At 45.0% G+C, this 14,272-nt stretch overlaps 1 protein-coding gene across 5 annotated transcripts in view; it reads right to left on the bottom strand.

The window, feature by feature from the left end:
• Positions 1-14,272, bottom strand: part of patj (PATJ crumbs cell polarity complex component) — an 84,430-nt gene that overhangs the window by 35,400 nt on the left and 34,758 nt on the right. For all 5 annotated transcript variants that reach the window (XM_084920395.1, XM_084920398.1, XM_084920397.1 and 2 more), the window contains exon 28: positions 13,808-13,907. In XM_084920395.1, the coding sequence (XP_084776521.1) occupies positions 13,808-13,907 (100 nt within the window). The remainder of the gene's footprint in view (positions 1-13,807; positions 13,908-14,272) is intronic.

Raw genomic sequence — 14,272 nt, 5'->3', positions numbered from 1 at the left:
TCATACAGAGGAACCCCAACAATCAGACGCCCCTAAGCACTTGGCGACAGTGGGGAGGAAGAAACCTCCGGCAGAACCGGGCTCAGGGATGGATGGCCATCTCAGAGACAGGCTGGTATTTCCAGCTCCAACTACCAACCAGGCCCGACCCTGCTCAGCTTCTGAGACGAGATCAAGCGTGCACAGCCACACCACCCTGAGCTAAAGTATCTGCTACCATTAACCGATTTTTTACACACAGAAAAAAGCAGCCTGACCAGGTTTGTGGTCTGTTCAGTCTAAATCAGAGTCCAGACCTGAGATTGGCTTTTCTGAGAACAGCACAACTTTAACGATGCACTCACAGTCTGCTTTTATTACATATAGTGAGCTTTATGCTGCCAGCTGTTCAAAAGCAGCCATGGGAGCCGTTGGCAACCATCAATTTGGCCGTCTTCTTTGAAACTTGCTGGGATTTGATGGCCTCTGGTTGGTGCTCTGCTGCTGGCCTCTGCCTGTGTGGAAAGCTCTTTAACACTTTCCCTCAAACACCCTAACAACCTGTAAGAGTAAACGGGTCACATTTACATCAGATGTAGCTTTGAATCCTGTATATGACTTCCTCTATTGTCTGTTCGTGCTCATTAGAGACGGCTATCGAGTGGCTCTTTCCTAACAGCCATAGCCTGTCTGAATAAAACCATTAGGGACAATAATGCTGTGTCTTAAAACCAGCGGCCCTTTTAATGGCTTATAAAGCAGCACTGTCACCTCTAATGTCTGAGACGGGACGCTGAAAGCAGTTTAAGAAAGACACTAAAGCTGCAGAGAGCATCCTCCTTCAAGCTGTATGCATCAGTGCTGCAGTAGCTCCTGGAGGTCACTGCAATGCAACAGCTCAGCCTGCTGCACACACACACCGTCCCATTTTCATCACTTCAGGGGACAACCCTTAAACCAGCTCATCCCCACAAAACGTAATGATTTAAAGTACAGCGACCAGTTTGTCTCTAAAAGGAAGTCCAGTCCCTACAGCATGAGCAATACAAGGGTGTATTAATCTGCCTGGACCAGTCCAGTTAGCAACAACACATCTCTGCTCAAAGACGATGATTTAAGGACACACAATCGAGGACGCATCCACACTGACACACGATTAAATATCACACACAGATCAGTGTGTGTGTCTGAGATGAGGCTGTGCACCCCTGCACGGCTCACATCGTCTTCTAACCTAAGCAGCACGGAGTGACTCAGTACCTCACATTGCAGCTAGTAGGACCCTGAAAAACAGGTAAAGCTAAACGGGACGCAGCCAACATTAACCTCATAAATTACAGCGACGCTGACAGCCCGGTTGCTCTGCTGAGAGAAAGGTCGATGGAGCACACGCTGTGAAGGCGATTGGCTGCTCTGGAGCGCCTCTGTAAGCGAGACTGATGGTGGATTAAAGTTGGGTTTATTTCTATTTGTTATCATAAACAGGTGAAGAAATCCTGGTGCTAGTAACATGCAGACCTGAGAGACACAGAAACCAGTTTTCCGTTAGTCTGTGTTATTGATTAACATCTGCTTTAACACCTGAGGTAGCTCCTTTCAGTAAATGAAGACATGCAGTTCAAAGACGAGACCCCAGAAAGCTTAGACTGCTTTCCCAGAGTTCTGAAAGCTCTCATTTCTATATTTTAGTTTATTTTTTTCTGTCACACATAATATTATAATATTTTACAGCCCACTGGCTCATATGGTGTAAAAGCAGACTCAAAACACTTTGGGGATGTGGCCGAGGGCCGGGAACAAACCACGAACCCCCGGCCGAGACCAGTTTCTCAGCAGAATGAGCCTCCTAAGATCCAGACGTGTGCATGTTATGTTAATCTGATGATTACACATCTCTCTGTGGTAGCCCTGAGATGGACTGGCACAAACCCAACCAGGTACTTTTGAGTCCCTAAACAAAACCAGCAAGACGAAGTCAAAGGGGGAAACAGAAGAGAAAACAAACAGATACAGGACACAAACTGCAGTCTACGCCAACGCTACACTCCAGCCTCCTAACATGGACGAACTGGTCGGTTATCTCAGCGGCTGGTGTTTCCACAGTTGGTGCATCAAGGTACTGATGCCAGCATGTGTGTAAAGCAGATCTGACAAAACGTCATTAAATTATATTCTTGCTGTCTTGACCGAGAACTGGATAAGCTATAAGTAGGTAGGTGGGTGGATGGATGGAACTATACTTTTCTAGGAGTCTTGTAGGAACACTACAGTGTTTTTATATTTTAATTAAATTCAGTTTAATTTCTACAGCGCCATTTGACATCAACAGTCGCCCCAACATGCTGTAAAATAAAAACAAAATAATATTAGAGGGAGTGCCCCATGAACAGCACCTGGTGATGGTGGGAAGGAAGAACTCCCTTTAACGAAACATGACTTCCACTAAAACCAGGATCGGGGAGCGGCAGCTATCTGGCACAGCTGGTGGGATGGTGGCGGATATATCTAATTTTTACTGGTGGTTTTGATAACAGCTATTAAAAAATAGAATATTTGCAATGAGATGGATAAAATGTAGGACACGTGATGAGATTAGATGAAACATGCAAAGCCAAAGTCATTCACAGCGCAAAATCTTATAAGGACCTCTTTTAGCCCTCTGAGGTCTGAAGCAGGGATGATACTTTCTGCTTCCATGCGCCCGGAAGCAGAAAGTGACGTAGACTTCGTTATTGCACAGTTAGCGCTAAGATCCGGACGTTCATGTGCCTGTTGTTTGTCTCCAGCTGCTCGCCTCTGCAGCAGCGTATAACTGAGGCTTAAGGAATCATCGAGGGATGACCTGATCTCCAAGCTCTGTGCTGATATTCACTCTTACACAAAACTGAAGTCCTTTCTGTTTTTCTTCACAAAATCAAGGTCAGGGTTGACACCAGTGATGACTTACACCCATCAGGGTCAAACAAATATTAGGTCCACTGTAAACACTGCCAGGTGAAGCTACCGTGGCATAAACGGCTAAAATGCCCAATGTCTTAGTTTGATTGGAAACAGCTGCCAAGCTAAGGAACATCTGGACGAAATACACAATATTGCCAAAAGTATTCACTCGCCCATCCAAATCCCTCATTCCAGGTGTTCCATCAGTTTCATGTCCACAGGTGTATAAAATCAGCTTCTGGGCATGCAGACTGCTTTTACACACATTTGTAAAGAATAGCTCGCTCTCAGGAGCTCAGTGAGCTCCAGGGTGGTGCCGTGATAGGACGCTAGGAATGTCCTCGCAACCAAATACTCTACAGTCAGCTGTTAATGGGATTATAACCAAGTGGAAGTGACTGGGAACGACACCAACTCAGCCACGAAGTGGTCGGCAACGTAAATCAGAGAGCGGGCTCAGCGGATGCTGAGGATCATGGTGCACAGAGTTCACAGACTTTCTGCAGAGTCAACCGTTACAGACATCCAAACTTCACGTGACTTCAGATTAGCTTAAGAACAATGCGTGGAATGGGTTTCCATGACAACCAAATGCATCCAAGCCTTACATCACCAAACAAACAGCAAAGCATTGGACGCAGTAAAGCAAAGCACATGCCACTGGACTCTAGAGCCGTGGAGACATGTTCTCTGGAGTGACCAATCACACGTCTCCGATGGATGAGTCTGGGTTTGTGGTTGCCAGGACAACGGTACTTGTCTGACTGCACTGTGCCAAGAGTAAAGTTTGGTGAAGGGGGGGGATTATAGTGTGGGGTGTTTTCCAGGAGTCGGGCTCCACCCATTAGTTCCAGTGAAAGGAACGCTTCATGCTTCAGCATACTTTGGACACTTTTGTGTTCCCAACTTTTTGGGAACAGTTTGGGGATGCCCCCTTCCTGGTGTGAAGAACTTGACTGACCTGCAGCAAAAATCCCCATAAACATTCTTAAATCTGCATGAAGACTTGTCTGAAGAGCTGAAACTGTTACAGCTGCAAAGGGCCGACATCATATTAAACTGTGTAGATTAAGAATGGGAGGTCAGTCAGTTTTGCACACTGTGAAGGCAGACAAGTGAACACTTTTGGCAGGATGGTGTACGCTGCCCTCTGCCTCCAGACCGAGCTCCACGCAGCAGAAACAGAACGCTTGCCGGGACAATCATGTGACCTGACATATGTGATGGATGCATTTATTATCATCGGTCATGGTGCAGCTCAGAGCCCCAATCTGTGGTCCTGATACTGATGCAGCACCACACGGGGAACCTGAGAGCGAGCCCATGCCCGTCACACATACACAGCAAAATACATCATAGGTAAAAGTGCTGCTGTCTCTCTACCTCTCTCGCTCTCTCTTTCTCTCACACACACACACACACACCAAAATAATGCAGCACACACATGATTTGTCTTTCCCCACCTGATTGTGTGCAGACACATGCACACAGGTTAAAGGTGACCCCTACTCGATATGTTGACGGGGATCAGGTAGGAAAGCAAACACACACACACACACACACACACACGTAATGAGCCGTCTCATAACTCAGCTCTGACAGACGCTTGATAATCCACTAGAACACACACACACACACACACAGTGAGAGCGCATACTAACCTGGAGGCAACATGGTCCATACTTCAGTCTTCACACGCAGAGATAAATCCACATGTACGGCAGAGAGTGTGTGTGTGTGTGTGTATGTGTGTGCGCCGTCTCAGTTTCAGCTCTGCTGTGGCGCTCTGATCTCCAGAAAATGTGATGTGTGTGTATGAGAGAGAGAGCTGGCTGCTGTGATGCTGAGGCTGAGAGCGACGTACAGCTCTGTTATACACTCAACCTCGATTACTCCCTTTCCTCATCCCCGGCTCTCCCTCTCCCTTCACCACCCTCCTGCTGCTGCTCTACCTTTCCTTACCCCTCTCCCTCCCCCTCTCCTGTGCATTTTTCTCTGTCCCAATCCTTTTCTCCTCTTCGTTCTCCATTAGCGCTCCTCCTGGTAAAGACGTTCATTGGTGCCTCGCACACATTTACGGTCACAGCCCTTCATTTACACTTGCTTCAGAAAGTAATCAGCCCAGTTCTATTTTTCATTTTTAATGATCGTTTCTACACAAACTGATCCCTGAATAACTGGGATGGAAAACTGAACATTTTTTTAGAATGTTTCCATATTTCTTGAAACGCTGGCGTGGAGAAAGCAGCAGTCAGTTATAACCAGTCAGAACTATGAAGGACGGGCATCGGACCTTTTAATTGATGGTGTGAAGTGGACAGAGGCTGTACAGTGAAGTCAGCAGCTCATAGGCTGACACGCTGGCGGACCCTACAGCAAGAACCTGCTGCTGTCTCTCTTTGCTGCGATGAGAAGAGTTCAGCTGGTGCCTCAGATCAGTCCAGCTACTGCACCATGAAGATGTGGTTGATGAAGAGTGCCAGAGATGGTCCTTCCAGCAGGTTCTCACAGATTCACCAGCTCTGTTCTGATTGGGATCAACAGCCAAAGACTCATCACTGTTTTATAGCTGATGGATGGATATTCAGTAATTCAGTAATTCGTTCGTAGTCTTGTCCTGTGTCCATGCTCTTTCTCCTCAGGTAGGAACCCCACCCTTCCCTGTACCAGGTTCGTCTGTGAGGTCTACACAGCCCTTAAAGACTATGGTTTGGACATTCTTGGTCTTTCTTAAGAACCTTCAGCATCTTTAACCATCTCTGGAGCTGTTCAATGACACAGAATTTTTAACCTCCATAAAGACCTAAAGAAGTAGCTACCTCATCATCCTGCTTTATTACCAAAAGCATTAAACGTGGTTGTTATGACCCAGGTCATTGTTGCCGTGTGGTGCTGTTACTTGCCACACCATGCTGTTACTTGCCACACCATGCGGGGGCATTGTTTGTACTCTGTGATGTCTGTTTCCAGGTGGAGGCTAACCATTGGTGGAAGAGGGAATGAGGCCAGCTACAAATTGGGACCTGACTGGGCCGGCAGCCCCTCCTACTACTTCCTGTTTCCAGTGAGCTGCGCGTTTGGGGCCCTTCGTGGCGTGTGACAGAGCTGGGCTGCAGTAAAAACAGTTTAGAGAGTCGTATTGGGACATGGTAGCTGTAAGGGTGGGAAGCAGTTTCTTTTTCAACCTTTTTCTCCTGTTTCAGGTAGGGAGACAGGTTAGAGGTTTGTATTTTCTTTTGGGGTTGATTCACTATAGGTAAGTTAGTTCTGATTCATTTCCAGTGTGTTTTGTTTGTTGTTTTGGCCATGCCCACCCTGACGCTCGCTACCTGTCAAGTTAATAAAATGACTAGTCATTGTAAAGCTGTGGCTGTGTGATTTACTTCTTTTTATTATTTTTCTTGTGTTGCACTCCAGCCCCCCCCCAGGCCGGTGTGTAACAGTGGTCAATGGTGCCCAGAATGACCTATTTTGAACCTACTGGAACCACATCATGAATCACAAAGGGCTCTAGTGGGATTTCTGGACTCTCCTTTAGTTAACTCTCAATTCTGGACAAGTAGATCCTTTTTAAAGTTGACTTTGAACTCTCTAACAGCTCCCTTCAAACCACAATCTAAACCTTCATAAAGGCTCAAAGGACCACCTTAAATGTTCCCAGCCCAGCTCCAGGACTCCTGGAATTCCTGCAAGGCCTTAAAACCATGCCTGAGAAACTACAGCTTTGAAGATATGCATAATTAACACAAGCAGGCTTTAAATGATGCACTTGATACCAACACGATGACTGTGTTTGTGAATGTTGAGGCAATCAAAGAGGCTGGGGGTGGAGGCTATATAAGGACAGGAAGCTGGGACACACACAAATTCAGAGCAGTGTGTTGTTACAGTCTGCAGGGGGCAGATGTATGCAGCCAACTCTTCTATTATGGTAGCTCATTGATCCAACACACACACACACACACACACACACACACACACACACACACACACACACACACACAGAGTTCAGGCAGTCCCTTTATCACCATTCATGCTAGCACCTCCCCTCCAAGTTGACATGACTCACAAATAAAATGCAACCATGTCATCAAACTGTCTGAGGCAAGGAAGCGGCCCAAATTAAGACACCCCCCCCCCCCCCCCCCCCGGGCTTTTTTAACTCCGGACTCTCTCCGAGTCGCTATGCATGCTTCACAGTTCTTTCTCTCATACTGGGTATCATGCTGCTTTAGCTCCTTCCCTTTAAGACTTTCATAAACTGATGGTCTGAACAAACGAGGTTGGAGTTTTTGGACACTACACACCACTGCAGAAAGCCTCAACAGTAAACTGCAGATAAGATCTTATTGTTACATCCCTCGTCCTCCATACTTTAACAGCAGTTTTAGATCAGAGTGTGCGATGCTTGTTTCGGCTCAGTTTCTATTTATACTATGTTGGTCCTGTTACTGTCTGCTGCTGCAATGACCCACTTTCCCCACAGACTCAATCAACTTTCAACTGATTTAATTACCTTTGGAGTGGTTGTGAATACAGATTGACATCCACAGAACAGCTTAAACCAAATGCTGCTGACAGACCCTCAAGCACTCACACCATACATGAAGGATAGCCTCTCCATGCTTCGTCTGCTGATGAAGTGATGTGCATAATTTGTCCTGTGAGTTCATCCTCCGAGGAACAGATAAAATCAGGGCATGTCAGACAGATTTCTGCGAACGTTTCAGCGATGGCTGCAGCTCTGACATGCTGATTTTCACAGAGGCTGGTGGTTTTAGAACAAAGGTCACCCTGGCCACTGTAATGTTTAGGACCAGATCTGCTGTTCAGTATGATGTCACCAACTTCATTGCCCAAAAATTAAAAAAAAAACTGGTGCAATCAGCTCAAACAACATGATGAGTGCGGCTGTTCTCACAGCTGTTACCGTAAAGTTTGATGCCAGCATTCACTGAAAGCTGTGGTTAGGTCATATAAACATATTATCAGAACCAAGATGGAGAATCAGGATTAAACTGTTTGTGTTAAGGGGCCCTGATGGGCAGAGTCAAACACTCTCTGGAGGAGGACTAAACTTCAGCTGAGAGAACATCTGAAGTGATCCGTCCACAGTTGGAGGTCAGTCATTGCTCTGCTGCAGGTATGGATTACTTTCATTTTTATTTATACAGTGCCAAATCACAACAACAGTCACCTCTAGACACTTTATATTGTAAGGTAAACCCTAAAATAATACATTCAGAGAAAACCCAACAATCATATGACCCCCTATGAGCAAGCACTTTGGCGACAGTGGGAAGGAAAAACTCCCTTTTAACAGGAAGAAACCTCTGACAGAACCAGGCTCAGATTCTGGTTCATTCTGAGATATGAAGTGAAATCTCGCCCCGTATCAGCAAGAATAGAATAAAACAAAATAACTATATTATCCACATGAATGGAAAATTGTCTTTGGTTCACAAAGTCATAAACAAATCAATCAAATCACTTCATATCAACCCAAAAAATCCTACATACACACATACAAAACTTCAATACAACAACAAGAGAAACACATCCCAGCATCTTAAACCATAAAACTAAACTTGTCATCAAGTAAACTTGTTCCCAAATACTTAAAGCCATCAACAACTTCCACAGACTGACCAGGAAGTGAAAGACCTGTTATGAGGCCTGTGTAATTCAAGACAAGCTTGTTGGTTTAATCAAAAACTGATGAGATTTACACTGTTCTTCCTGTTCCTCTGAAAGAGACCAACAATAGCCATCAGCATATTTTGACATTCTCGCATCCCTATCCTGTAGCTACAATATGCTAAATGTAAAAACAGTAGCATATTGTTGTTAGTAATAACAACATGGGGGCATAAGCTTAGAGTCTATTGTGAGGACTGATCTCCTTACATCCCCGTGATGTTAACCAGCACATTTTGTGGTGAAGACTTGGTGAAACATTACAGTCGAGAGAGTTTTTGTCACTGACTGAGAAACGGAGGACGACATGTCTGTCTGACTTTAACAGGACGGCGATTTATAAAACAAACATCATGTTTCATTTAAAAGGACGAGAAACTGTTTACTCTGGTTATAGAGCAGGATAGCCAATGGCCACTTTCTGACAGACCTCCCTACGGCCACGCAAAACACAGTCGCCCTCTGTTGGAGATGAGAAAGAATGGCTTGGGGCACTTCAGCACAAGCTACGTCCATCTCTTCTATTGTCCATCAGGTGCTCTCAGACTGGGGGTGGATCCATGTAGAATCACAGAGCAGGTGGGGATAATCTTACTAATCCACGTTATTTCAATAAGATTATAGAATGGCTCTTTTTTCATACCTGTAATCAGCACTTCCTCCCAGACTGTAAGTATCTGAGTTAAAACCGGACCCAGCCTGCGGAAAAGCGCTGCATTAAGCACAAATTTGGGGAACAACATGTCATTGTTTTGCTGTGTAACCTGTAAGAACCACAGCAGAGAGCTTTGAAACTGATGACGACGGTCAGCTGGATAGGGACGAATCTGCAGGAGGAGACACAACGCCAGACACATCATGGACACGGCCGCTGAGCATCCCTCCCGTTATTACTCCTGGGTGGAGGAAGCATTTTAATCCTCAAACTGGAATTTCAGGAGGAGTTTTTAATCGATCAAACTGCCACAGCGCTGATCAGACCACAGATCAGTGATTTAAATCTGACCTGTTAATTCTCTGTTTAATCACCTCGATCACCAGGTGTGTGACTTTTAATCCTGCATTTACCCCCTTCATCCCCGTTTAACCTTTAAATCCTCCTCACAGAGCTGTCAATAATCCATCAGAGAGCTCCTCTTCACAACATACTGCAGTTTCTTTACAAGATTAAACAGCACACACACCTGAGTGTGTGTTCTACCTGCAGAATAATGTGCTATGATGCAGCACAGGTGGAAGCTGCAGATATCTCCTGTTTTCTTTATTCAGCCTCTCATGCACAAGCTAAAAGCTGAGGACACAGGTCACAACATTCACACAAAACTGATTTCAGCCAAGCATAACATTACTAAAATGTTTGATGCCATTTTTTTAGATAATAAAATTATGCGTTTAAATGCTTTTCATTAATTAGGTTGCTAAATGCATTCTCTTGAATTGAATTAACATGTTCACAGCCCGATACACAAACTGTGTGTATTACTAGGGGCGTGGCCTCTCTAACTGACAGGTGGATGGTGATACAGGTGGATGCTAGCTTCACCTTTACTGGACCTCTGCACCATGTTTGTGCTGTTGGAGCCTTTTGGAGCATTTTAATGGTGTTATCTAACCAATGACAAAACTGCTGGGAGGTTACTGTACTAACACACCTTCAAAGAAGGCGACGTTTGGGTGCACAGTAAGATTTAAGGATTTTGATTGGATGTTACAGAGCGCTGATTAGCAGGTATCTGTGTCTGTGAATGCAACTTCAACACATAAAAATGGGATCTTACAAACCAATGAATCAACAACCGTCATTTATACAGTGTTTAGCTAATTTTGTACACAAGTCTGTGTGCACACACGAACTGTTCACGATTAACCAAATGTCAAGTCTGTTCTCCATCCTGACCAGTCACCAAGATTTAAAGGCTTATATAGACTACTGTGCTTTTCCTGTTGATGGAGTAAGCTTTTATTTAAAGCAGGCCGTAAGTAAGATGCAAACAGGAGCTGGTTTTGGTAACAGTGGTGATTTATTTTCCTCTGCATCGACACAATCAGTCTACCATCAGATATCGCAGCAGACACATGATTCATGGAGTTTTTTAGCTCCACGATGACGTGCTTTGACCCTGATGCTGTACAGTAAAACCAATCTAGTCAGAGGCTGCAGAGATGAAGGCTACTTGCTCGGCTGCTCGTTCTGCTGCGAGACAAACAACCTGAAACAGCATGTGGAATTGATCTGAATCATTCATTACTGCTGCAGCAGCCAATATAATGTTTCACCAAGAATATAAATAAGACAACAAGCCGAGAGAGAAGAGCAGGCAGCGGCGTGGCCCGAGAGAAAAACACCACCAATTCATCATTCCTTCCATCCCTGCTCATGTAAGTTTTATTGTATTTGTGTCTGACTCTTATGAGACTGCAGTGAAAAAGCTCAGATTCACCAGAAACCCAGTGCTCTGCACAAACTTTGCCCTCGCACTCGAGTGTTTCAGACATTTCTGTTTGCCACAACTAATATACAAATCAGACAGCTGGCACAAAGCATGACAACAGGCCATAAAATTTGCACTTGGCACAAACCTCTGGACAGACGTTGTCTCCCAAGCCAAACATGAAACATTTGGCAGTTTCATTCTGTCAGATTATCACCATCAAACTGAAAACACATGTCATCGGAGGCTGATGCTGTTTCCCATTAACAGGACCGGTCTGTCCACAAGTCCACCCTGAAAAACAAAGTGGTACCAGGCATTGGCTATCCCAGGTCCAAGCTAAAGTAAGCCTCAGCTGTCCTACACAGGCAAGGGTAAAATCTGGAGACACCTAGCCTGACTAGTCCCAAAGATAAGGCTCAGGCCTAGGAGAACAGGTTAAAGGTCAGAAAGACTGAACCAAACCGTCCTAGATTCCAGGATAGAGACCAATGGGATACAGCTGCACCAAGAATTTATACCGGTGACCAAGAGAAGTGCGCCTAAAGAGGAAAGGGGTGAGTGTTTATTACCCTAAGACTGAGCTTTAGTGACCACAGAGGCCTGGATAAAGACCATGAGCTTCTTTCAAGTTCACGCTGAAAGAAAGTTACTCGACCCAGGATGAAAGTCAGACATGGAGAACTGGACCAGCATCCAGGCTAAAGATCAGCAAAGACTGAACTTCCGGTCCCAGAGTCCCAGACCAAGATCCAGGACTCATGCCAGACCATCCAACATTTTTGACTTCAGATGAGAGGAACTGAGAGTTATTTTTGTTTAACAGTCAGCAGACTGAGCTCTTCCTCAGCTTTACCAGTTAAGGAAGGTTAAGGAACATAACGTTCTCCAGGTTCAAACCAGTTCATCATCCCACAGACAAGAAACGCACGAGTCTGAGGACACGCTAAAAGTATGAGCTTTGCTTTGGTTCACGCCAAAGACCCTGAAGATGAAGCTGATGGAAACTTTGGTTTGTGTTTGTTTTTAAAGGTAATTTTATTGAGACTATTCACTCCAATTACAGAAACTTTATTAATATATAAAACTTAACCTGCATTTAACCTCTGACACAAACAACATCAATTCATTTATACATCATTTTTCTTTAAACAAGACGTTCTGTCATTCATTGAAAGATTTTACTTGCAGAATTTTAGTGTCCAGTTTAGCGTTTCAAGAGAAAGATATACTCAGACTTCCAAAATGAAGACAGGCTTTAAAAGGACAGCTGAAGTCTAGAGGAAACAGCTTTGACCAAAAAAGCTAATCCACCCTAATCCCAGATGAGATGCCAGCTCAGAAAACCCACATCCCATTAAAACCAGAGGTCAGAATGAAAAAGCCGACAGCCCCGTCCGCCCGCCCGCTTCAGACGTAGCAAACCAAACGTACCCAAACCAAAGCGAGGCAAAGACAGCAGAAACCCAGAGAGAGAAAGACCGAGAGGAACTGAGAGCAACAAAAATCACAACAAAAGCATCCAGCGTGTGCTGAAATACGTCACGAACGGGACGGAGGGCCTGCCGGTTCATACACGGCCTGCAAAAACACAAACACAAACACACACACACATACACACACACACAAACAGTGAGATACTGATGTATGTTTACTGAGACAAAAATGAAAACAGACTCAAAAACAGGCTTTCAAATAATTAGTGCCGCAGATCACAGGAAGTAAATTAACATGATCCAAAATGAGACCCAATGCAGTTCAGCAAGAAAAACTACACAATGTGAAATATTCTGTGAGTTAACGTGAGATAAAACAAGTCCAGATTAACTGAGATGTTCAGATATTTGCTGTAATTTCAGTTTTGTTGGAACACATGACACAGACAATCAGACACAGATCCTTGAAAGGAAATTGAGGAGATGATCTGAGATGAAATGAAGCCCGTCAGATATTCAGTGACAGCTGCAGAAACAGATTCTCTGGTAATCGTTCTTCAGACAGACGTGACCTGATTGAGATGAAGCTAAGAGCGTGATGAGTTCCTGCTTCAGCTTTTACCTGAACCTGTTCAGACGCGTGCACACAGCTAAATCCTCTGCTTCATTGCACTGCTGCTGAAGTGCCTTTGAGCAAACAAGTGGCAGGCAGGACGTAAGCGATCAAACCTTTATCTGGCTGTGACACTCTGACGATAGAGGGAAGTTACCAGGCCTGACCATGCCCCAGGAGTTCCTCTGAGACCCAAGTCCACACAGCATCACGCACAGTTCACCCCTTACCTACCCCTCCCCCCAGCCATAGCTCTGTGGTCACATGCTGCCGCTGGCTGATTGGCTGATCTGAGACTGCAAAAGCTCAAAAATATGACAAATTCGGTGAGAACACAGATGATTGGGCTTTGACCGGCCACCCAAGGTCAGGTAGTGTGAGCCCTCCAGCACAGGCTGCAGGTGTGCTTGTGTATACAGAGGGTTACCTGTGTGTGTTCAGTGTTATGAAGGCAGTACAACTGCAGACCTAACCTGCTACAGAGGACAGACATGAAATAACTGCCTGCTGACCAATCAGAAGTCTGAAAGATCCCGGTGAGCATTAATGAGAAATATAGCTCATGATAAACATCCATCTTTAGGAGTGGTTGTAGTTTCCACCCAGTCTTCCCATAGTGCCGACAGGAACTACGTATTTCTCCAAAGCATAGAAAATAAAGACGACTTTTAACCACATCACTGTAACAGATTCTGCTGTGTGTTACTGACCTTTGGCCTCCTCCAAGTCAGAGTTTAGCTCCTTGTCTGAGTAGCTGGGAGGCCTGTAGGGTGGGGGCTGTCTCGGGGGGGGCAGCACTACCTCTGATTTCTGCAAACAAACACATTTATTCATAAAAACATGGACTCTGTTGACTTCCAGTTAGACTATAGACCATAAGTGTGCAGACGGTTGTGCACGAGCCTCGGGCTGTGTGAGATAGAACCCTGGAACACACTGAAACCTGGTAAAACTAAATGGCAGCTGTGAGCAAGAAACAATCAGCACCACCACCAATATGACCTCCAACCTTTAGGCTCCGTGCTGCACGGCTCAGTTTAAACTCTGATCTAAGCCCTGCTTGGTCATCTGTAGTAACTGTAGAGGTCGCCTGCAGTGTGTCAAGTCAAACTACTACCACAGCAGACTTTGTGTTGTATAATTCAGTTTTTGTTTTTTCCAGTTTGTCTTTCTCG

This window comes from Perissodus microlepis, chromosome 23 (assembly GCF_051167445.1).
Source record: "Perissodus microlepis isolate ML-2025 ecotype Zambia chromosome 23, ASM5116744v1, whole genome shotgun sequence".
NCBI classification, from domain to species: Eukaryota; Metazoa; Chordata; class Actinopteri; order Cichliformes; family Cichlidae; genus Perissodus; species Perissodus microlepis.
Note: the sequence above shows the minus strand (reverse complement) of the source record. Positions and strands in the feature narration are given on the sequence as shown.